The 24828-nt window shown below is 43.4% G+C and overlaps 1 protein-coding gene across 3 annotated transcripts in view; it reads right to left on the bottom strand.

The window, feature by feature from the left end:
• VPS8 (VPS8 subunit of CORVET complex) overlaps positions 1–24828 on the bottom strand; it is a 93332-nt gene that overhangs the window by 16425 nt on the left and 52079 nt on the right. For all 3 annotated transcript variants that reach the window (XM_085303906.1, XM_085303908.1, XM_085303907.1), the window contains exons 35-43: positions 21804–21945; positions 20949–21038; positions 20491–20533; positions 19619–19722; positions 18140–18218; positions 16542–16624; positions 9575–9655; positions 7945–8114; positions 6838–7006 (exon numbers count right to left, since the gene is read on the bottom strand). In XM_085303906.1, the coding sequence (XP_085160032.1) occupies positions 6838–7006; positions 7945–8114; positions 9575–9655; positions 16542–16624; positions 18140–18218; positions 19619–19722; positions 20491–20533; positions 20949–21038; positions 21804–21945 (961 nt within the window). The remainder of the gene's footprint in view (positions 1–6837; positions 7007–7944; positions 8115–9574; positions 9656–16541; positions 16625–18139; positions 18219–19618; positions 19723–20490; positions 20534–20948; positions 21039–21803; positions 21946–24828) is intronic.

Below are 24828 nucleotides of genomic sequence, written 5' to 3' on the forward strand. Positions count from 1 at the left end.
GCATCCAGAGCACAGACCACTCACGCTAGGTGCCAGTGCCGACACTTACTTCTTCGCCCTCCAAGATATCCTTCAGGCTGTAAATACCTTTTTGCTAATCACCAGCCAAGGGGGGCTGCACACACTGCTCGGGCTTTGAAGCAGCAAGCAGAAGACAGCGAGGGTCCCGTACCTGCTGCTGACCGGTAGCACGGGCCTTTCCAAGGGACACCGAGGTCGCTCTCCCTGGGAAAAACTGAAAACCAAGGTAAAACCACCCTCCGCAGCCGCTGCGGCCACAGGCACTCGAGGGCAAGGAAAGCGCAGCGCGATCGGCCGGCCCTCTGCCGCACGTACGCGGCCGTCAGTCAGATCGCTCTCCGGCTGACGAGCCAAAATACTGCCAGCGAGTCTTTCCACAGTCATGGCAACAAGTGCTGCCGGCCCCTTCCCTCCGCCAACCGCGTCACCGGAGGCATGTGCTCATCTACCAGCTACCAGCGGCAGCACTCAGGCCATCGCTGGGGCTCGCTCACCTCGTGCTGCCGGCTTCTGCCTCTGGCGCGGCGGCAGGGCCGGCCAGCTCGTCACTGCCTGCGGCAGTGGGGATCCCTGCAGCCTCTCAAAGCCATTTCCAGGCTGTTTGGAGGCAACAGTGGCAGGCAAACCAGGACCTGCTGTCTGCAAGTAAAACGGCTTACGGTCGCATTGGGCACTGCTGGGGTATTCCCTTGGCCCTCTGCTGCTGCCTTGAGCCAAAGAGTAATAGTGCTGCTCAGCATTAAACACAAACCCCAAGTACCCTCACCATAAGCGTCCTCGCTGGACGCCAAGCCGAGCAGAGGCGATATCTATTCATAGCGCAGCAGGCTTCGAAGGATGCACAGCAAGCACGTGGACTAAACATTACATACGGACGATGCAGAGCAGGCCTGTGCTCAGCCTGATCTCAGCTCCCTGCCCAAATCTGAGATGACAGAAGCATCACACACGAAGACAAATAATTCATTTTCTAAACACGAACTAAGGAGGCTGCTAAAGAGCATCCCACAAAAGCTAATCACAGAAAACTAAAAAGGTCCGGTGTTCTCCCAATGCCAGGACTTTTGAGTGAGAAAGAGAAGGTGAAGAAATGCAAAAGAAAGTAGTCGTCCTACTTGGTGAACCCAAATATAAATGGTTTGGGACTCTATGATCCTAGTGCTCCTCTGCGAGGAGGACTAGTGACCCTCCAGTAGACTCACTCATAACGTTACCTTTCAGAAAACCCAAGCTGAGGTCTCTGCCAACTGCCCCCTTTGCAGCTCCAAGCACCCACACGCTGCTGTTTACAACGTGTTTAGGAATAACGCTGGTCCAGGGAGCTTGATGGCAGCTGCATAAGCCTTTCTATGCTCAAGCCACATGTCAGACAACAAGAAATGCTGTTTCTATCGTGCAGCAATTGAGGGTAAAAGGAATGGGAAGAGAGGTGGGACCCGGAGACTGCAGCTTGCCATCTCAGGGACTTATAAGGGGCAGATGCTCATTTGCCACCTGCCTTTCTGAAAGCTGCTCTCCAGAGCAGCCAGAGATGCCATCAGCTGCAGCAATCACCGCTGAACAAGCCTTAATTCCCTCTCATCACCTCTCATCTGGGGACTAGAAACAGAAGAAAAGAAACCTGCTTCTACTTGCTTCGCTCCTCTCCTCCAGCGTGCCATCAGAAAAGAAAACAAAAAATCAAAAAGCCAAACCAGACAGTTATCTACATTTTCCTTAACTGCTTTGGGGCACTTCTCAGCTTGGAAGGAGCACAAACCATGGAGGGGAGCAGCAGCTGCCCCATCAGTAGAGCGGCAAGTACAGCACCACTGAATAACCAGAGGTTATTCACAGCGCCAGCTGAGCTGCAAACACTGGGTGCTGAATCCCCAGCCCGGACCAGGCCTGGACGACAAGCTACTGCAGCCGCTGCTAGCGCAGGGAAAGGCACACGGAGCTTTCTTCCCTGCCTGTGCTTCAAGGCAGATCTGCAAAGGCAGACCGAAAGGCTGCAATTTCACACTGAAGACGGACGTATTGAGCTGTGCCGGTTCCTTGGAGATTGAAGATACGACTGTCAAGCGCTGTGCGAAACTACACATAACTCCTGGCAACCGGGACTGAGGCAGTTTGTGAAACTATCAACAGGTTGCAACAGCCCAGCATCTGTCACTGTATTTAAATAAGTCTGTTCCACAGATCCTCCTAGATTTGAAGTGTTTTATTAAAAGGCAGCAGTTTTCATCTAACCATAGGAATATTTTGATTGAAATAGAGATTTAAAGTAAAGCAAAAAAAGGAGACTAAGGACCCTACAAATAAAGAAACTAAAATCCCCCGGCAGAAAGGTCCAAGAAAACATTCAGTTTTGATTTCAAAGATGCTAAAAGATAATTCATGTTTTTGAAATTGGCTATTTTATTTTGAATCTGCATTTAATTTTCAGTTTTAACTTCATTGCCGCTCCTCTAGCTACTAGTTAGGACACCTGCACTCAGTTTTCCTCTAACTAGATCACTTCTGTTCCCCAAACACCACAACAAATCTTAACACACAGATGTTTTGCTGAGAAGCCAATGGTACCAAGTGCCTCCAATTCCTTTCTCACATGGATTTCCTACTCCTTGCTGAAGGAATCTACCACCAAAACCAATCCCAAAGCTACAGGAGTGGGTATTTTCCCAGTTAATACCGTACCTGGGAATATTTGCTACATAGTTACAAGGTTGCGCATTCCCCTGTGTAAAATGTTAATGGATATTTTCAAAGTTATAAAGCCCTTGCAAAGTTCTGGTGTTTCTGGGAGTCAAGATACATTGAATATAGTAAGTTGACTCTGCGTAGGGACTGACAGAGGTCAGACAACGCTTGTCTAGCTCTAAGCAAAGCATTGGGAATAGATGTTCTAACCCTCACCAACACCCAGCAGAAAGCACACAAACCTGTTGCAGAGGAATGTCTAACACCTCTGGCTGAACGATACAGCGTGGTACCAACATCTCTCCAGGCGAAAGGCAAGAAGCAACGGGTTGGGAGGAAGGAGGCCTTGCACAGAGGGGTGCTGGCAGCAGGCTGGCCTGCAGGAGCAGGTGGAGCTGGGCTCCACAGCGTGTGAAACAAACTGCATTAGCTACAGATCACACTCGGCGTCCATCCTGGCGTGACTTGACAGGATTAAAGTCCTGAATAAAACATATTTGCCATCTGGACAGCTCTAACAGTAGTGCCCTTAGAGCGTGCCTTCTCAAACACAGAGTTACCAGAGTGTTTCATGGTGTTTTCTGCAGAATTCATGCCCCAAGAGCCACAACTGCGCTGCACTACGTAGCCTGGCAGGCTAATTGCAGGACGTGGACTATCTTGTTGCAATGAGGCAAATCAGTTTTGAAGACCAATGGCTAAGACACCAAGAGCAACCACTTCTGCACAACAGCTGGGCTTGCCTGCACGTTACCTAGTACGCCTCAGCTTACTGCAAACATCACAACCCAGCAAAACCACAGCAAGTTTTAAAGCAGTAAAAACACCCACCCACAAACACACGTTTTCATTCCGTTTAACATTCATTTACAGGAGCATGTAAGGTGAGGAGGACAGGAAAGATGATTGCTCTAGACCCAGAGGATGACTCTTGGGAAGGCGGCAAGTTTTAGGGGGCAACACAGACAACACAAACTTTTGATAGCAAAATCAGAGGCTTCTCTCCACATTCCCCTTAGCCCAGGGCAGAATGTTTCAAGCCCACCCCACAGTAAGGCTCCCTTCAACTAAGTGTTATCACCAGATTCCATAAAGTTTCAGTGTTGGTTCGTGGCATCTCTCCACCTCCGTCCCTCCAATTTCAAGGCAAATGCTATAGGAGCCATGCATGCAAAGCAGGAACAGAAAAAACACTGTCTGTTGGGCTGTCGCTTTGCATATAAATCTCAGCAGCACTGCAAAATTCAAACCGACAGCCTTTGTTTCAGCAGAGCAGAATTGGTACTACGAAATGCACTCCAGATGCTCAGTGGCATTTGTCAGTATGATCTATGCCTTATTTCAGAGCTTGCTAAGAAAATAAACGTCTAAACTGTGGGGAAAAAACACCACTAGACTATACCAAGAGACAGACTAAGTTTTCGGGGTCTTCTAAAAGGTTACAAGGAAGTACCCAGAATAGGTCTCCACAGGTCTAGGGAAAACGTCCCAGGAGCTGGGGAGCTGGCTCTCCAGGGTCTAGAGAAGGCAGGGCTCGAGGCAGCAGTTGTATTATTGGCCTTCTCCTTGGATTTCCTCTTCATTATCTGCACAAATGCCAGACACAGAGAAGTAAGAACAGCAGGAAGAACAGCTTGACCAGCACAAGGCTCCCGGTTTGACTGGTGCCAGCTGAATTACGAGGAAATGTGGAGAACTGCAGCCCCAAAAAGCTGAACAGACTTTGTGACAAACACAGAAACAAGCCTTCTCCATGCCTGGGGTCGCCCTGCAGGCCAATGACCACGGCCATCTCGGACTGCGGCTTAGAAGGACCCGTGGGAATGCGTGACCGTGGCTGAAGACGGGAACCCTGCAGGTCTCCCCCCCTTCAGTCCCTCCGCTTGGCCTCACCTCCTCTCTCCAAGAGCTTGCAAGGCAGGCCAGGCTCCAGCCTCTTGCCGCTGGTAGGACACGTGACACGAGTTAAACAACTAGCTGAGGCAAAAACAACCCAGCTCTCCCTTTTGTAATAAAACAATAATAAAAAGCAGCCTGTTCTGGAACTCAGACTACTGGCTGGCCAGAGGAACCGTTGCCTCACCAGGTTAATTAACCCTACTGAGCACCAGCTGTTAAGCAAACGAACTTCCTGGAGGAGCTAGAGATTTTACCACCTTTTGCCAAGTCTAAATATACGCGGCTTTCTAAAGCCCTGACTGCACAACAGTTCAATCGCATGCAAGTACAACAGTTAAATATTGTAATTCAAACACACGACGAGCATCACAAACTTGGAGCGGAGCTGGGACACGAGGCACGGGAGGCGGGGGGGGGCGCGAAGCAGCGCTCGGGCTCCGAGGAGCGCAGCCAAACTCTGCTGGGCTGGGCCGTGCGGAGAGGAAGCGACGGGGCTCCCTGCCAAGAGCACGTGACTGGGGCAGCGGGGAAGCAGCCAGCGCTCTCGCATGATCCGGCGCTCACGATTTTCCAGCTGGCACTGCGATCCTCGCTGTAACCCCTTTTTTTCCCCCGCACAGTCCCTCCGCACATCTCCCTTGAAGCCCTGAGCCCCAGCCAGCCTCCTGCTTCTGAAGATGGATCAGTTAAATTCAGGATAGCACCCTCTCCTTCATGCCCTGATCACTCCCGTGTCATTTGGACCATTTTCTACTTCATTCTGCCAGCGACTATGTCCAGACCAGTTTTAAAGGGAGGAAAATGAGGTTCTCCAACTTACTAGCTGCTTGCTGAGAAGCCTAGCGATACCCGTATCACAAGGCACTGCTAACAAAGCACCAGGCACTTTAGTCTAACATCTTTTTAGTACTGAACTTTGCCATTAGCTTTTAAAGTTAAACCTGGCCTGTCACACTCATTTGAATGCGTTCCTTCAGATCAGAAGTTTAGAGGTTAAAATATTTGGCTTTCAATTCTGCCTAATTCTAGAGCCAGTATCAGTGCTCTGCTGCAACAGGGTGGTAGTACATGAAATTTGTAAGATGACAGGTTGGACCATAGTTGATTTTCAGTCTGCACTGAGGAAGCTTTTCTTTCTGTCACATATACAAAACTAATACAGTTTGACTGCAAAGATTGCATTGCGCTCCAAACGTTCCTCAGAGATCACCTTTCTCCTAAGTCCCCCTTCAAGCAGGAAGTTTCTTTTCTGGTTAATACCGAAGCTGATAGAAGTTGACTAATGCTGTTAGCTATCTTTTGATCAGAACTGATTTGATAGAAATTGAAATAATTTGCTAGAAGAACACTGAAGCAATACTATAAAAATATATTCCAAGATTGAATTACTTTGCTTTCAGAAGTAGAAATACTTCACATTGCATGCATGTGGGTAGTGACACACACCCAAAACTACCTCCTCTGAAACAGGCTACTGCAGAGTTCAGTTCCCCCAGGTGTAATATTCCTAGAAGACATCCCAACAAGCTGCCCATTATTTTTGCTTACAATCCCTAGCACTATGCCAGTGACAAGACAGAGGCGTGCATATTGAATTTGGACTTCTGTTTGAGTTAAGAAAGGTAAAACTTCTTGCACACTAGCACTGACAATAAAATACAAACCAGTGATCTGTTCTTTTCCTCCCTGCCCAGGTGTAATCGTCTTGTTTACATGTGAGCGCCTTCAAGCACTAGCATTTCACTAGCATTTATAGTGAGTCAAATCCACGTCAGATCTTTTACCCAGATCCAGGCTATCTGCTAGGAATGCAGAATTGAGGCTCTATGATCCAGCCATGAGAATACACCAGCTTTTACTACAAGTTTTGTATAAAATACAGCTATACCTAATTTGAAAGGAACTGCCCCCAAAGGTCTGTCGAGGCTCTCAAAAGCAAGACAGAATGGTAGATGCATCTAGCAGGCAGGCAGGCACAAGCATCCAGCTTCCTTTCACGCAGGTTAGCAGTTCCAAGACCTCTGGGATGAAAACATTTCCATTTCTTGCACAGCTCCGTATACCCATCAAAGCAAAATGACATTCATAAACTTAACCAGTTAACTGCAGATAGTGTTTGAGAGCTACTGATCATGGGCCCTGTCTGGAAGCAAAATAAGACATGAGAACAAAGTGAGGGAACTCATGAGCCCTTCTCTATATTAACTTGGAGAGAAACCATCTCATAAACCTTACCTGTGCCAACGATGTTCCGCTTCCTTTTTTCAACTCTGAAAAGTTCTCACTCAGTTTTCCTCCCTTGCTGCTAGAGTTGCACTTATAGCACGTCCATCTCATCAGGCCTTTGGTTACTAAACCACACTCTTTACTCAGCAGACACAGGGAATGGTACAAGTGGCCACAGCTGCAAAGACAAGAGACGAATTCTGCAGGTGCTCGAAGGCAGGGTAACGCAGCCACCAGTATTACGCTTCAGAAGGGAAATCTCTGGTTAGCGAAAAATCAGGCTGCTTATCTGTAACTATAAGTCAGCAACATGTATGTTCCCCTTATACCTTCACACCCTCCAGCAGTATTTCTAGACTTTCAAAAATAACAGCAGGTGCCCAGTTGCAGATACAGCTATAGATTGTAATGCCAAGCTAGTAATGATCTCATCCTCTTATTTTACGGCTGCCTGCTCACACACAGGAATATCAGAGATATCAGAGTATGAGCCAGGACTGCAATAGACTTGAGAGGCACAAGTAAAGTCAAATAACCCCAGGATGCTGTGATTGCCTCTTAGGGGTTTGATGGATATCTGCTATGCCAAACTTCACCAACACAGAGCACTGTATTTGAGACAGATCAAGCACACAGACCACTGTGTTAGCTGGCAGCAAGACAAAGTGTCCCTAGTTGTACTTGCTGCATCCAATTTCCAGCCCATTTAAGTTTCATGAATATCCACAAAGAGCTTTTGTGGTTCCAGACTCACAGTGACATTCAGTAAGGGCACCTAGGTGGCTAAGGGTATCAGGTAGGACTACGCTGACCAATTCCACCAGGAAATCACCTTCTGCTAACACAGATATTGCTGGAGAGATGACAGATAAATTGAGAGTTCACTAAACTGCTCTCTCAAAATTGTAAGGCAATACTTTCCAGCTGAGACAGAGTTGGCTGCATGCAAAGAAAGTTGGCTCATATCCGTTTGATTAGCCAGCCCATTTACAGTGCAAGGGGCAGGAATACTTGACTGCCAGCATATAGACGATTACTTGTGTAAGCCAAAGACTAGTATTTTTCTTTTTTGGACTGCTAACATGATTACACCCATGAGTCTGCCCTTCACTTTACCTGAAAACAATGATTTCATCAGCAGTTTCTTGCCTTCTTTTGTACTGCTGTAGACAAATGCAGCAGTAATCCTGCTTTGGGGTAAGCCCTCTAGTGACAGAAGCTCTTAGGTTACACAGGGACCAATGGAGATCATGGTTTAAAAGATTCGTAGTTGTCTCCAAAAGGGTCTGAGTGAAAGACAATATACAGAAAAACTAGGTCATTTTGCCTTCTCCAGACTGCAGAAATTCCATCCTGATCAATTCATCACAACAAGCAGCTTAGCAGATTACTAAAAGCAAGAACAAACAGAATGGATTCTCCCTATAAGTTTTGTAGGCACTATCTCAAAGTACTTATCCTTTTATCATACATTAATGTAGACAGACAGTATCTTTTCACTTTTAAATCAGTGCTTTATTGATTTTTGTCCAAGAGTTCTAAAAGAGATGAGGTAGGCTCATTTTGTGATCTTCTGTACTTCTGACTCCCCTTTTTGTCCCTATCTGGCAAGTAACTGCTTATATCCCCCATTTTACTAGACATGGGCAAACAAAAATCAAGGCCCAAATGCATCATCACAATTAAAACATGAACCTCTTCCCCCCCCCCCCAAAAAGAAAAAGCTAAATTTTTCGTTTGCTGGTTCTGCCCATCTAAGATTTCTGTTTCTGAAGAAACAGAAGTGGAATATCCTTAGTTTTTAGGGATTATTGCTTCCTTCAGCAGCAACAGAACAGGCAACAGGGATAAATGCTCTGGTCCGTGATTGCTCACAGAAATTTTCAGAGGTTGCACCTGGATTTCCTTAGGAGGGCAGAGCTCAAAGGGCACTGCCTGGTCCATACATGACATGCAGCCTATATTAGGCAACTGCTAGGCAGTGAGAGATCAGACAGCCTGTGCAGCTAAGAGCAAGTCTTCCCCAAAAGCTCAAAAGCAAGATGATCTCTCTGTACATTCAGCTCTCTACAATAAAGTCACTTCCCATTTTATTTTTAAATTGGATGATGCCACGCTGAGTCCTGAGCAGCAGCTAAGATGGTAGTGCCATATGGCAGGAAGAATTGAGGGAGGGTTTGGAGGAAGACTATGTATTCTGTTTTGGGAATAAGGAGTTTTTAGAAGAAGTTGAAGTTTGGAGGATGCCTCGGATTTCAGACTGGACAGAAAAGGGCAGGAATGAAATATAGGTAAAATCCCATCAGGTGGCAAAGCACAGAATTACTATGGGGAAGTAGCAGAACAGTCTAATTTAAAAGACATCTAAAACCATGTAAAAAGTCATTTAAAACCATGTAAAAAGACAAACTATACTGGTTTTGTGCCTTTGACTCCCTAACTGCAAGACAAGTTGGAGAAAAAGCAGGTGTTCATGCTTGCAGTACATTTTAGCGTAAAATTGAACTACAGAGGTGTCCAAATCACAATATACCTGTCAACCCTTTCACTTGCAATCTGTTTGTGAGTAACACAGACTCATCCTCTCCTTTCCTCATGTCTTCCTGATCACACAAATATATCACCTGCACGTACATTTACTTTGCTGTGCAGGGAGAAATGGCAAATGAGAGAAAGCAGAAACCTAGAGAGTTAAAAATAATCTCTTAATGCAGCAGTGGACAGCACACAAATGCATGCAACTTACTTGTTCATAGTTAAAAGTGTCCAGCATGCCTAGAACAAGCCCTTGAATCTCTCCAAGTTTCCCTTTCCCATAAACAGGATCCTGCGTGAAGAAACAAAAAGCTGTAGCTGAATCATACATGACATGAAAAGCATTGACTTTTTAGTTTTCAGATTGGCATCACAAATTTAAGCTATGATTCCAGACTTAAAGACATGCCATACACACGCAAGGAATAATATCATGTATTGGTGGGAAAACCAGTAATTAGCAAAAACAATTAGCTGACAACAATTAATACTAATGACTGTATTTGGGTCAAAAGACTTCAAGCACCCTCTTCTCCTCCTGGTGCCCTCTGAGGCATCACTCAGCACTGGTCAGGAATCCCGTTCAAGGGCGCGTCTCCCTTCGCCTGGGTGAGCTCGGTAAGCCGCCCTGGGGGAGCTGCTCTCCATGGCAGGCTGCAGCCCCTCAAGCAGGCAGAGGTCAAAGCACCGGAGGAGAGGAGAGCTTCTGCAGCACCCTCCTTCCGCCAGGCCCCACTGCACAAAGGGGGGCCAGCTCCGGCTTGGCCACCATCCGCACCCTTCTTAGGGGCAAACTGCCCCAAGCCAGCAAATCCCTTGGCACAACAATCAGTTTGCTGACAGCTCCTAGCGGCCACGAGCATCAGCACCCACTCGGACTAGCATCTCTTGGGCCAAACTGGCCCTGAATGGCCTCCATGCAGCTGCACAGGGGTCCTACCCCTACCAACGTGCAACATGGTACCACCTCCAGCACACCCCTGCCAGGAACACAACCTCCTCCTGCTCTTCTTTGCAGCAGCAACAAAATCAGATTAAAACACAACCCAGTAATATTTTTGTTAAAGAACAGGCCCTACAAGCTGTTGGCTAACTGGCTCAGTAAACATAAAGTGGAAGAAGAAAGAGCAGGTAAATTAATAGGATCTACCACTGGCTACTGCAGTGGTGTGATCCATATGGTACAGCTTGACTTACTTCTGTGTCTTTGGTCAGGACAGTTTGATCTGCAAAAGAGCAAACCCAGCCTAGACACAGGCGCACACACACACAGGACACCAGTGGGGCGTGCGCATCTATAACCAGAAGCAGCAGGAATGCACCAATGATCAGGGGAACCCATTTTGTGAAGCACGCAACTCCCAGAGCTGTCAGTCACTGAATGGGACCCAGAAAAAAAGCATTTTGTGCCTTGAGTAATGGAAGGCACACTGAGGAAAGCCTGCAGAAAGTAGAAGCTGACTAGTGGTATGGGCATGAGACTGGCAAAAAATAGGGAAGATGGCAAGATGTGAGCAGGAAACTAACCTAGACACTAGAAAAGCAAGGGAGGCTCAACGGTCACAGGATGGAAGGAACTGGATAAGCAACTTCGGGCTAAGATGAATGAAAAAGGAGAAGGATCAAGGCTGATTCAATGCTGTGACTGAGAAAGAGGAGAGAAAGGAGAATCAACAGTAAAAAAGCAAGTCAGCAAAGAAGGCTAAAGTAGCATGGAAGTTGCACTGTGAGACACCTAGAGAGCTCACCAAAACAGCTACAGAAAGTAGGTCAGGCAGTTATGAACAGCAACCTTCTCACAAAACGTGACAGGCAGAAATACCAACGTTCAAGTCTAAATAAAAACAGCACTGAGTAATATCATTTGAGTCAGAACAGCTGTAGATTCAGAACAGAAGAGCTCAACATGCTGCCAAAGCTACTTTTTTTGCTAGGTGAACAGTACAGACTCAATAGACATCAGTTTTTCTTTCTGCATGCATAATTTAAAAGCAACAGCATGGAAAGTACACAACACTGAGTCACCATATAAATTATAGAGAGTAACAGGGAACTCAGGACTTCCAGCATGACTTATACATGAGCCACGACATACAGCAAGTTATTTTTGTATGCACCAGCTATCCGCTTTTCTGAAGCACTGAAGTATACAGCCAAGGAAAGCCAGACAGGTAACTCACAAACTACAGATGCAACCATTTATATACAGCAAGTCAAACTTCCAAAGGTGCAAGTACAGATTTTCAATGCAACTTGTTTCTTCGGCTAGTAGAGGGAGAGGAGGAGGAAAAGACAGGAGGAAGAGGGAAGAACGAAAGAGCCACCTACAGCCTTGCAGATGAGGAACATGAGTCCCAGGACCAACTTTCAGTTGCTCATTTTTTCTCAAATCAGGCATGACAATCTCTAAAAAACAGCAGGGGGGAAGAGAACTGCCTCATCTCCGGGGGGTGGGAGCTGTGTGTTCCAGTAAAGCCTAATACCAAGTCTAGCAGTCAGTGGTGAAGTTCATCCACATTTCTTGTGGGCAGCCATAGAAGATAGCACTGCACAGGCCTGGAGTGCCGTTCTGTACCTGCCTTGAGTATGAAATCCAAAGCTATAACTTCAGGTCTTCTGGCAAATTATAATCCTTTCTGCCAATTTGGTGGTTTCAACCTCTGCAAAATCTACAGTCATAAGAGCCTTGTGGGATCAGTTGTTTTTAAGGAGGAATATGTTTCATTGATTCCACTTTAAAAAATATGTCTTGGTTTGGGATTTACGCGCGCTCCAAATACACCGTATTGGACGGCATATTAATACAAGAAGCTCCATCAAGTCAAAAACAGATCACAGCTACTGTTTCAGAGCTGATATTCCCCCAGAAAAGCAGGAACACTCGGCACCAAAGCCACACTGGCTGCCCAATGCAGCTCCTGACAAACAGGTGAGGAAAAGCTGCAAGCAGGCAAATCCAAGCCAGAGATGCACTTGCAGCCTTTCAGCCAGGTCTGCCTACTCCTTCGCTCACAGCTTTGGAAGGGGCTCCCCCAGCACTCGCAGAGCTGCACTAATACATGCATTACAGACCCAGAAGATACATTCACCTGCAGCTGAAGCTCCATCCCATTTGCAAGGGGACAGAGCAACTACTGGACATAAGCTAAAGAAAAAAAAAAGGCAGAACTCCAAGCAGGGATAGAGAAGATTCAAGCAGATGCTTTTTGGTCATTTTACTTCTACTCTGTGACAACTTCTAGAGATTCCTTCCTTCCCCAGTTTGGGGGACCTACAGGCAGAATTTAAATTTCCAGCTTCTCCAGTTCTTCATTTTTTAGGAGGCATCAGCTGCATCTGCTTACAAAACACTCATGAAGGCTTACAACTTTGTAAGGGAATTAACGCTCAGTCTTTTTGCCCTCTTCAGACAGCATTCACGTTCTCAACGACACGGAATTTTTCTTTATGCTCAAGGGGATTCCTCTAGCATCTCTCCCAATACAGTTATTTCAGACTTCCTATTTAACAAACAGTTTTATAGCAGTATAAAGGACAAACAAGAATATAAGTATATTAATCACTATTTCATAAGATTTCAATTATATAAAGTTGAGTCAATTTGTGGTAAGAGGCAGATGCTAAGAACCTACCTATTTACTGTGACAGCTATGGAATCTGGTTGCAGCCCTTTGCAAGGTGCCCTTTAGCATAGCATTTCAGCTGCAAAGTTAACATTTGCATAAGGTATAATCTCTAAGCAGTTAAGCCCAGAAGAGGAAGAAAAACAGTCCACTAAAATTGGAATACTCTAATTCCTTTTCAGAAAAAGGAAGATAATCTACCTCAGTTTATTGATGTCATTCACCTTAAAAAAAAAAAAAAAAAAAAATCCCTCCGTTAATTCCTAGACAGCTGTTCTACTTTCCAGACCTGCAGCTCTAGGGCATCTATGCTCTACCACAAGGACCTGACCTCCGTTGGAACAGGTTTTGAAGGCATTTTCGAGAATTCTCAGACACCCCTGGTAATTTTGGGTTTTACAGAAATATTTACAGGACTTGGGAAAGGCTGGATGTTCCCTAGGGCCCAGAAGAGTTTGTTTAAAAATTTCCATACAGACACTGTTAAGAGTGGCACATCAGTAGTATTTTGGCCCTGTGTACTGTGAAGAGCCAAGATAGCACTGCTGGGGACCAGTGTTTAGAATTTCACATGGGTTCAAAAAGCAAGTGCACAACTTTGCAGAGGGGACATCTGCCCAGGGCTAATAAAACCAAGATGTAACCTCTAGCTCAGAAAGCTGCTGAGCCATTAAGTCCCACAGACTGGCAGAGCGTTCTGGGGAGCACCACGTATGTGGGCCACGGTATGACTCTTCCCTGCAGGGGACAATCCAAAGCAGCAGAGGACAGATCATGCTACACAAAAAAACAAAAAGTCTGCAGTGTGCCCTACTCTCTGACACATGTGAAGTTTCTTTCCTGATCCCAAACATGGTGAGTGTTCAGAGCCCATCACCTTTCCCAACACCTTCTTCCAAGCTGAATTCAAAGCAACTTTGTTCCAATGGCCAGCCACACATCAAAAGAAAACTGTCCCACAGTCAGTGCAGGTCCTGAAGCAGAAGTTCAACACAGCTACAACATAAGCAAAAAGAATCCTCAGCAGCATTGCCTTTCCGTTGCATGCAACCCCATTTAGAGATTTGTAACAAAAATAAAAGTTGGTATAAATGTGAGTGCAAATGTGTTTTTTTAAGCACATGAAACAGCAGGAAAAAGGGTTAATAGAATGGTGTGTACTGATAAGAAAGGACACTTGCCAGCAGCAAAGCTGAGGAAGGTACTATGTCAAGCACAGAAGCAGCAGGCTGATAAGACCCCAGCACAGACAAGGTATCAGCGGAAGAGCCTCGACCCCAACGTGAGGAGAATGGCGAGGCTGCAGCATATCACACATACCATTTCCTTTTGTGTCAGCCCAGCAGGAGGACTGACTACAGACACATATTTCAAACTTATATTCCAAACGAGGAAAAACAGAAAATGGGCAGCAATCTGGCCTAGGATTTATGGCAGCTGAAGTAAGCAAGATTTGGAGACAAAAAAAACACCTTGTAATGGTCAATAGTTTCTAAAGGATGCAACTAATCTGTCCAAAACTCATCTGGTATCATGAATCAGAGGAACTCCAGAGATGTAGTGAGCAGTTGACAGCTGACACCCCTTGTCCTCTGTGGTACACACAAATGATCCTGATCTTGTTCACACTGATGCATCTTGGTGTTTGCAAACGTAAGAGTATGTGAATGAATGAAATCTATAGTGCTAGAAGGCAAAAGCAGCTTATTTAGAGATTTATAAATAAATATCACCTTCCCCTTCCGTAAGAACTTGTACCGAGTTTTCTTACACCTATTTCCAAACTACAAAGTACTAATTACTACTTCTGCTCTGCAAAGTTCTGGTACTAGTATTCTTTACCTTGAATTCACTCTCCCTCCCAAATGCATTTATAAGAGGTCATGTTCTCTCCCCATCTCTTGGGCTAGCTGTAATAAAAGGTTCAATTAATCTCTATTTTGTCAGACCAAATTTGTTAGGCTGACCAGGGAAATGGAGTAAGTAGGGGTAATTCCCTTTCCCCAACGGAGATGACCAGAGCTGCCCGTGTCACTTTTACTAGGGACAGAGATGTGCAAGGCATGATTTAAAGCCCTGCAGCTGATGCACCCCAGCTATGCCCTTCTCCTTTGCGACAGTGGCACCACACCTACCAGTTCACTGTACAACTGACAAATACATTTCACTCTTCTGCTGCCTCCAGGACATGAAAATCTGCCTCTAAGAAGGCGTTTTTGTATTACTGCCTAAGAGAGTGACTTTGTACACAGAAAAGGGATGAAGTATTTGAAGACTGCAAACGAGAATTTTTAAATCTTCCCAGGAGAGAATGAGATCTTCCTCCACACTGTAATACCTCTCAGCTATGTTACCTTCATTTTAGTCACTACTTTGCCTCCCTCCTCATTCTGATAATTCTCAGTACAACCCAGGAAAGCTCCTCTTTCAGTCCTCCCCAATTATCCCTTCTCAATTTCCATAGCATTTCCTGCCTATGTTAAACTTCAAACAAAGCTTGACAGGAAATTGTATCTAACGTTACGGTTAAAACTAGACGAAAATGGTTATTGAAGAGGCATTAAGTTTGCTCAACATTTTGTACCTTTGATAAAACCGTGTTTCATTTGATCTCACTTCCTATCCACTCATTTACAACACCTTTCAAAGTCTTTAATCATATTTTTTCCAAAAACCAAGAGCATGTGTAATATTAAGATCAAACTAATAGGCTGCTAGAGATGGCTGTTCACCCTAGGAAGTCTACAGCCCCTCTCTACTATTTCTCCTTTCATTTGGAATAGAAACTCTAGAGAGTAGCTCAGCACCTTCTCAATCTTTCAATCCTTCCACTCCACAATTCAGACAATATTTCTAATTAATTTTCTGCGTTTCTCAAGGTTTGTGTTTAACTCTCAACTTTGTCTTTTGCCCATTTTGCAACTTAACAAATGAAATCTGCTTCTCATCCTTTGACCAGAAACTCCTTTCTTAAATCAGTTCTTTTACAAGATGCCAGAGGCTTGCTACTCATTAAAAAGAAAATCTAAAATAACATACCACCCCATCAATCAAATGGTCCAGTCTCGACCTCCCTCTCAAAGCCTACAAACTTTGATTTGGTCTTTCTGCAACTGTCCATTTTAAAGCCTTAGCTACACAGCTTCTAACGAATTCAGTTTAAAGGTGTGAGAATTTTTTCATGGTTTTATTTGTGCAGCAGCCCCCAGAATGGCTAGGTTTCAGTTCAAAGTAATTGCATCCTTCGAGATAATATTTTATTTGATTTGCAGAAATTACTTCAGTTTTACTCACTATACTCATTCAATTACTTCAAATTACTCACAAGTCTCCTCAGCAGGACAAGTGTCCCAGGTAATTCTGTTGGCTTTTCCAAACTACATCTCAACAACTCAACGTTCACTGAAATACTTCGAACTAGACAGTTAGCTAATCTGATCTTTAACGACACAGAAATTGCTATTAGATCAAGAATGTGTTCACTGCTACCAAGTAGCTGAAAGACACAGTTTGGTAAAGGTTTGTTTGTAATTTTTTCTCCTCTGCAGAACTCACCTGTAGAATTCTCTGCAGGATTGAAGGAAGGGCAATAAATGCAGCCATGTTGTTTAGCACTTGCATTGTCAAACTCTTCAAAGCTGAAATATCAAGTGCAAGAATCACCAGCAGCTTGTTAGAATTTGAGTAGAGAGAGGCTCATCTTTCAAATTTAAACAGTTACATTTTACTTCATGTTTTCTAGTTTGAAAATCATTTTTAGATTTTTTTTTTCCTTCTGTGCATGTTTTATACTAAGAACGCACATACAGCTTTTTGGTATCAGGAAGTGTATTTAAAAAATTTAAATATCAGGATGCTACTCCCCACTCCTCCCATTCCCTACCTGCATTAAACTTTCTCACACTTAGAGACTCTTTGTAGCATTGTCATACACTCATTGCTCCCAAAAGCTCGTCTGCAACCTCTGTTCATGTCATAGTCATGACTAAAGTGCCTAGAATTAACCTTTGCATGATATACATGTATTTTTTTTAAATCCCCAACTGCCAACAGTAAGACCCTATATTCAGGTATGTGTAGACCCCAGCAACTCAGCTTCTTCATAGGGGCAATGAGCTAGTTAGAGTGGTTTGGGAAGTATATATCTCAGGAACAGATTCAAAATGGTTATGTGGGGATCCAAGTGTGTTATACTCTGTTACATCATCATTAAATCACCATTTCTGGTACCACTTAAGATAATCTCTTTTCCATGGGAATCAGCTCCCAGAATAGATAATCTAGGGAACATTCTGAATTTAGAGAAAAAGATGAGTTGAAGGAAGAGGTGTGATGTTTAGTTTTGGGTTACTGATCTCTGCAAGGCTATCCCCAGGAGTCCAGATATAGCTACAAGTTATTGGAGGGAGAGAAGGAGAGACACTCCAGACAGGATGCTAACTATAGCACTTTCTTGCAATATGCTGTGGTCTTTAACCATGCAAAACTACAATCACTGTGGAAAACAGGGCTGAAACAGACCAGAACACACTATTCCGTCCCAAGACCAGAGCATTTAAGCCTCTTTTTATCCCAAGACCAGAGCATTTAAGCCTCTTTTTAACTGCTCTTAAGGCTCCCATAATGCGAAGCTTTCCAAGATTCCAGATGTGCTACCGACACCTACAACAGATTCAGTGGGATGGAACTAGAAGGGAGAACTTAGCTGGTGTATTTGAGTTTTACCAATCTGATACATAATAGGACAGATGCAGGCATAGGAGTACAAAAAGCCTAGGCATGGAAGATCATAGCCTTATATCAGAAGTTCCACAGTGCAGACTGTAACCTACTTACAGCCTGGAAAGCCTTTGTACATGCTGTGCATATTGGCTTTTTAACTGAGGCCATCCTCAATGGAACTGGCTGATCAGAGGAGCTGGCAGTAGGGCATCTCTTCCACTGAGGATCAAAAGAAGTATCTGGCTCACAACTGCAACTTACCAAATGCCCAACTTGAGCTCTTAGTCCTGCAACTACTACAGCTCAGATCTACGGCAGGGAATTTAGGCCTTGAGTAATTAAACTGCTTTCTGTCTAAGTGACCAGTAAAGTAGGAGAGAAAGCACAGATTTTGATTAGCATTTGGGGCTGCAAAATGTCAAAGTACTTACACTCAGAGTATCGATACTGTGAAGAACCAGACAATTTCTGTGGGGACATCATAGCCTCCAGCAGGGGAAACCAGAGGGCCTAAAGTAAGTGAACACAAGGCAAACCCAGTAAGAAAACAGTAAACCTAAAGCTCAGGTGTGACCAATATCAAAGTTTGAGTTCTAAATATTCACTTTCACAGGCTGAAAAACAGAATTACATTTCTCATGTTACGACCGCAGTGAAAAAGACCCAAAACATGTCAGAATAGTCTTAGAGCAAAGCATTCCTGGATCTGCTTTCAGTCTAATTCAATCATATTTCAGACAAACATACCACTTCTGTGATCAGAACACAGGGAAACTTTGCCTCCTACTGTCCCCTCTCCAGTTTCTTCATGTAAGATGCAAACTCTCCGAGGTAGAGACTTCCCTACCTAAAAGGCTGAACAGTGAATGGATCCTGACTTGAATGAGGTGTCTAAATTCTCCAGGAAATACGCACATCGATGATACAGAAGTAATGTAAATAAAACCCATCACCTAAATAGTCCAACACATGTGCCAAACTGTAATATAGGAGTTTGGAAAATTCGTAGGATATTGTACCTAGGAAGCTTGTCCTTCATTTGGTGGCCACAGTCAAACCTTATCTGGGCACTGACAAAGCAATTAGCCACTAGGTGGAACAGGACCTAGAGTAACAGCAAACGCCGATTCAAATCTACCTAGTTAGGCAGGCTGGCTGTAAGCATTCTGCATGTGCATGTAGACACCTTCTCTCTGATAAAACACAGCAACTGTCTGTAGCACAGCAAAACCCTCTGAGAGAAGAACTTGAGTTAGTCACTTTGCACACTGGACAGTGCTCAGAAGAAATTAGAGATTTTTTGACTTCCAGTCATGCTGTGTCTTCAGATACATGAACAATGTTTTCCGTTTGAGTTTAGCTATGTAAGCTATGTGTAACTGTAGGAGTAAAGATGTCTTCAACGTCACTGACATTAGCAAAATGGAGACGTAACCTCAGTTCAAGAAGACAAGCTCTCTGTAAGAACTCAAGCAAGTGGTATAACCTCAAAGATCAGCCTGACATTAAATTCATAACTATGTCAACTGCTCAGTGCAAGGGTACAAAGTTGGAATCCTTTGCTTTCTTTAGTGTCTGAAGGACATTCAAGCCAAAATTTCAACTGGAGCAGCCAAAATTTCAACTGGAGCTAAGAACAAGGGAAAGGATGTTGTCTCTATTGCTTCTCCACTGCTGATAGGCACTTCATTCTGTGCTTCACTCTTGCAAGTGAGCACCCACTAGAGACTCTCTCTTATGGGGTTAAAATCTTTACCTTTGCAAGAAGAATATGATGTAGGGCAACACAATGACTCCTTGTGATGCATCACGAACTGATAGGTAGGGAAGGGAAGGGGCATGAAAGGAGAAAGTTTCTAGGGATGCAGAGACTTTTGTCAGTTCTAGTGACATGCTTTTTATTCCCTTACCTCCCGTTGCTGCTGGTTTAAATTGTGTGAGTTCCTCTGGCAAAGAGCAATTGTTTTCGTTAAAGTATCTTCAATATTTTCTAGCAGAGGGACTTCTGCTGAACCTAAGTTTGGGGAGGGGGGACAAATTTGAATTATAAAAATGATTAGATATTTTAGCTCCCAATCATTCTGCAAAATAAAATCATGCTTTTCATCTAACATTTGTTCCCTATAACATGCAACTACTCTATAAAGACAGGTTTGATTTTCAGTGTTTTTCCTGAATAGCAGAATCAATTGGGCCTATAAAAAACATTTCATACAGTCTAATATGGAAGATCTTAGTTGTGGTTTAAGATATAGCTAAGCAACAAATATGAGCACTGCAACTGATTAGATTCCCTTGAGTCTTGGGGCTAGCTAATGGTGCAGGTATGTATACATTCATTTTCTGTAGGCAGAACAGTCTCATTTCTCTGAGGAGTTTGCTACAGAAAAGCTACTTTCAGATGCCTCTCATCACTGTTCTCATGTAATGACTGATACAGTTTCATAACAAGTCTGAATGGATTATAATAAGGGAAACATTTCCGGTAAGCCAGGAAGAGTATCAGTCACAGCCGAAAGAGCTAACAAGGCAAGTGACAAAACACAGAAAATCCATCACAAAGTTAGTTTGCAAGTCTTGCTATAGATCTGAGTAGCAGAGTGAGGAAGCCTCATCATAGCAACTACCACAGCCATGTGAATATAAAAAATGTCACTGTAATACCTGGAAATCTGAACCATGAAAGAGGATCTCATTAGCTCAGGTGTCAAACATATACATTTTACATTCTTGTATTTGTCTCTCTTTGATAGAAAACAGACTCTAAATTGATAATTCTTACTTTCATCATCTTGCATAAGCATCAGCAACTTGCTCTGCAGTCGCTAAAAGAAAAGAAAGGACACAGAGTATTAAACCTAAGAATCTTGATGCATTTTTAAAAAGGTATATTCACAAAGGCTCACCCTCATTTTCTTCCCCAGTATGACTAACATAATCTTTTCCAAATATGGAAAGGTAAACAAAAGCTCAAAATTTGATTTTGTTTTAAGAAAAATAAATTTCAGTATCTATCTGTTATGCTTGGAAAGACAATCTTCAAAACATGCCAGAAAAATATACTAATACACTGAGTCTGCAGACAAGCTAAAACATTGCTTTCTGACAGAAGGTAAATGCTTCCATGCTTTCAAGTAGGAAACTAAATGAGCAGCAGTGACAATATCAAACCTTAAGACATGTTATCATGCTGATGAGGAGCCTAGCAAAAATGCCACATTCAGGATCTCTGCACCATACCTCAAGCATAACCAGAAAGGCACCATGGATATCTCCCTTCTTCTCCAGTAAATATGAAGATGCTTCATGAAGCTGATGTTTCTGTGTTATCTAAGGTAAAATAGAAAGTGAATTTCTATCTTGAGAAATTGGCTGGCATTTGCTTTGTTTACTTGATACAGCAACAACAACTGGACGGTCAGAGAGGATTTTGTCTCTACGTGCTTACAGGCACGTTACCTAGTCTGAACATTCCTACTTCTCCCCAAACAGGCTATTACTGCGTTTGTTTCTAAAGTCACACCATCGCTACTGCCAGCATCAAAATCTTAAAAACACACACACAAATCAAGATCAAGGACAGACTACTAATCAAAAATGTTGTAGACAGGTATTCCTTCAGCACCAGTAAAATTTTGGTGGTGTCGCATTCCAGCAAATCTTGCTCCCATGATTTCATATGCCTCCAACACATAAACCAACATTCCCAGCATAAGGAACTCTATTCTAATCAAGTTGGAAAGCATGATCTTTTCCTGCACACATGTGCAGTCTGTTTTCACGCAAAACAAATCCATGAGAAGCCAATCTGTATTCTGCAGTTACTCAGTAGGTTCAGTATATTAATGGCCTTTTGTTCTTTTTTAACAAGCCCAGAGAGTAAATTTTGAATCAGTATATTAAATATAGCTAACCATGTTGCAAGAGAGCAGTTTTGCAGCTTGAGAGGCCAAGCAGTGCTAGAATTAGACTTGGCGAGTATCTAGGAATTAACCCACTTTAAAGTACTTTTACAGTACTTTTACATACTTTAAAGAGGCAGGAGCCGATGTGAAGGTTTTCCCTAGCCTCTCTTCACATTAATTTCTCTCCTACCTGGATAGTTTCTTCCAGCCTGCAGAATTCCATAACTTTCAGTGTGTCCAAAACCTGGTCTGGGCTGTAGTGACACAGCAGCTCAATAAACTGCTCAGTGATGCAGGGCGGTAAGTGTATCAGGTCCTGATTGACGCCTTCTCTGGAACACAAAAGGCATGGGAGACCCATGTCAAAACTACTCCAGAGGCCTTGCCGAAGAGTTTCATATTGAGTTCTGTGTTGTCTTTANAAAAAAAAAAAAAAAAAAAAAAAAAAAAAAAATCAGTGTTTTTAAGAGAAAAATTATAGTGCCTCTACTAGGAGTGGTGCTGGAAATAGCAGCCAGGTATTTCATTTGTTACATGACAACTTCCACCGAGTCCTCAGTATGGAACGTATCACCTAAGACCCCGTAAAGAAAGATTCCAGTCCAGACACCACTCCAGCAACTCTGCGGAAAATAGATGCAAAAATTCACCAAGCTCTTTGCTATGGCTTTAAGGTAGCTTAATGGTCTTTTTAGATCCTGATCATCTGTTTGTGCTACAGATCTACCCTGCATGTGTTTGAAAAAGATATTTTGCTTATTGATCTTGAAACTCTTCTTTGGCCTGCTTTATCACGTTTTAAAGTCTCATCTGCTAGAATATGATCCCTTCTATTTACCTCATTTAGATATGGTTTTGTGTATCTTTCTGGAAATACCCTCATTTAGTTCTCTTTCTCAAACTGAACAAAACTGTGGTGAGTTAGTTTCTGCTCTTGCAGAGACAATGACTTTATGCACACTATGGTCTGTGGTAGAGCAGATCTCCAGCTGTAAGGTTTTGAACCAGGTGCTGCATATCGCTCAGCACCAAGCCAAAGGCTGCATCCTCTTTCAAGGGTTCATAACCAGCTGCACCACAGAACCATTTATTTCCAACTGGAACTAAAAAACCTCATCTCCCATCATGTCACCTGCTCATTCAGTCTGGGTAGGCGAAGTCTCCAGTCTCTGCTGTGTTTCCAGCCCTTGCTGTCTCCTTGACTTCCTCCAGCTTGACACAAGCAATGCTGCCGTGATGGTCAGGCACTCAGCAGTGTAGGCACAGCATTATTCTCTTCTTTTCTGTTTAAGGCCATGGGTGATGCTACTTGCCATGAGCTGTTCAGGAGGCCAGACTAGGGTCTCCTGTCTGATTTTAAACTATGTGTTTTCTGCAAGTGAAGCTCAGAATATAAGAAAAACTCATTTAATAGAGGTGTCCCTCTAAAAAGGATTCTTCCAATTCTTTTCCAGTAGCAGCTCTTGGCACTACAGTATTTTGAGCAGCAGCCATCTTCCAATCCCTTGGCTCATTAAGTATCCTTCTAATGTGGCTAAACAAAACTGACAGCAGAATTGCACACAGCGCCCATCACTACCCCTATGTACTGATTGCTTTCCACTCATCTTGTTTCTCAGCAACCACAAAGCATGAGATTTCCAAGATTTGGGATAATAAAGATGACCCTTTCCTGGAGACGGATAGAACACCTACAGCCCTGCAAACTAAAACAGCAATTCATGACCACTGTAGATTAAATTCCTTGTGCAGAGAAACAGCAAAAGTTTATCTTCGGTAGGAAACAGGCCTCTTAAGCTTGTTCTGAAGCCCCAGCTAGAAAATGAAACAGATTAAAGTATATATTTAGTTCTGTTACCTTTCTGAACAGAAATTCCTATTCAGGAGGTGATGAGTTGATGGGCAAGCCCTACAGCCATGGGATGGAAGAGGTCTAATATACCACCTGACCATATCGTCTTCAGGGAGCTACAAAAGCTACCAGGATTATTATCCAATAAAGGCCAGCAGAGCACTGAGCCCCAGCACACCTGAAGCAGCTTATCATGATTACAGTGTGAATTGCTTGATTATAAATGATATTTGCCTAGAAATGAAAGCCTCACAGGTACTGATCAGAGTGTCCAACATAAGGACACAAGTATACAAAAAAAAAAGTAACCAAACTGCTGTGTTCTGAACTCAAATACTAAACTCTATCCACACGCAGAAGGCAGTAAGTGTTCTCCTTTTTGGCACCAGACAAAAAAAAAAAAAAAAGTGCTTTCTCTGTCTACTCAAATGTGAAAAATGGTAAGCCATACGTTTTTGGTACAAGAACAAACAGTTAGTCTGGAAATAACACTGACACCTAAAATTCATGGCTTCTTCTTAACTGTTTCACTAAAGAAATCCAGAGGAGAGAGAAAGAAAAAAATGCTGGATGTCAAAAACTAATGATCAGCCTTGAGACCTGCAGGTCCTGCTCAGTTCAGTGAGATCAAGTACATCTTCAACATACACATGCCAACACTTCCCCTGCCATAATCTACATACTCTTTTCAGGAAGGAAGAGATCCTTACTGACTTCTCACAAATCCCAGCACAAGTGAGTCTTGCCATGTCATGGTTAGCTTATCAATAAGAAGAGCCATTGTAACAGAACCTAACAGTTTAGACATCTGCTAATAAGTTTATAGACCCAAAACACTGTGTTGCTAAATACACTAACATTGTGGGTACAATACACAAATTGTATCACAAACAGATATGTTCCAATGCATTTGTTTACAGAGAAAAAAACCTTAGAGGTTAAAACTGAAAACAAAGCAAAAGCTGTACTAAATGAACCTCAGTTCATTTATGTAGTGTATGTTACACATGTCTTGGCATACACAACATTCTCTGTTTTCTGTGGCTGTTTATAAGACACGGACATATGGACATTTGGTTTTAATTTCCCTAGGCAGCTTCTATTAACCCTGTTCCCTTCTCTTCCTTCCTCCCTCTCCCCCCTCACCTCTTTCCAACTCCTTTAAAATAAATCTCTAGCTAAATTAAATAGGCCAAATTAATCCCTAACGCAATTCCACCAACTCAGTAGAGTTACACTAGCATGATGAGTCGTCCCCCATGTGATCAAGCCATCCTTCGTATTTCAGACATTAAAAGCTCATTTGCAGTCTCTCTCTCAATAAGAATTTTGCTCAGAAAAAAAAAGACTATAAACATTTAAA

This window comes from Rhea americana, unplaced genomic scaffold (assembly GCF_003343005.1).
Source record: "Rhea americana isolate MKP2758 unplaced genomic scaffold, rheAme1 scaffold_200, whole genome shotgun sequence".
Taxonomy (NCBI): domain Eukaryota; kingdom Metazoa; phylum Chordata; class Aves; order Rheiformes; family Rheidae; genus Rhea; species Rhea americana.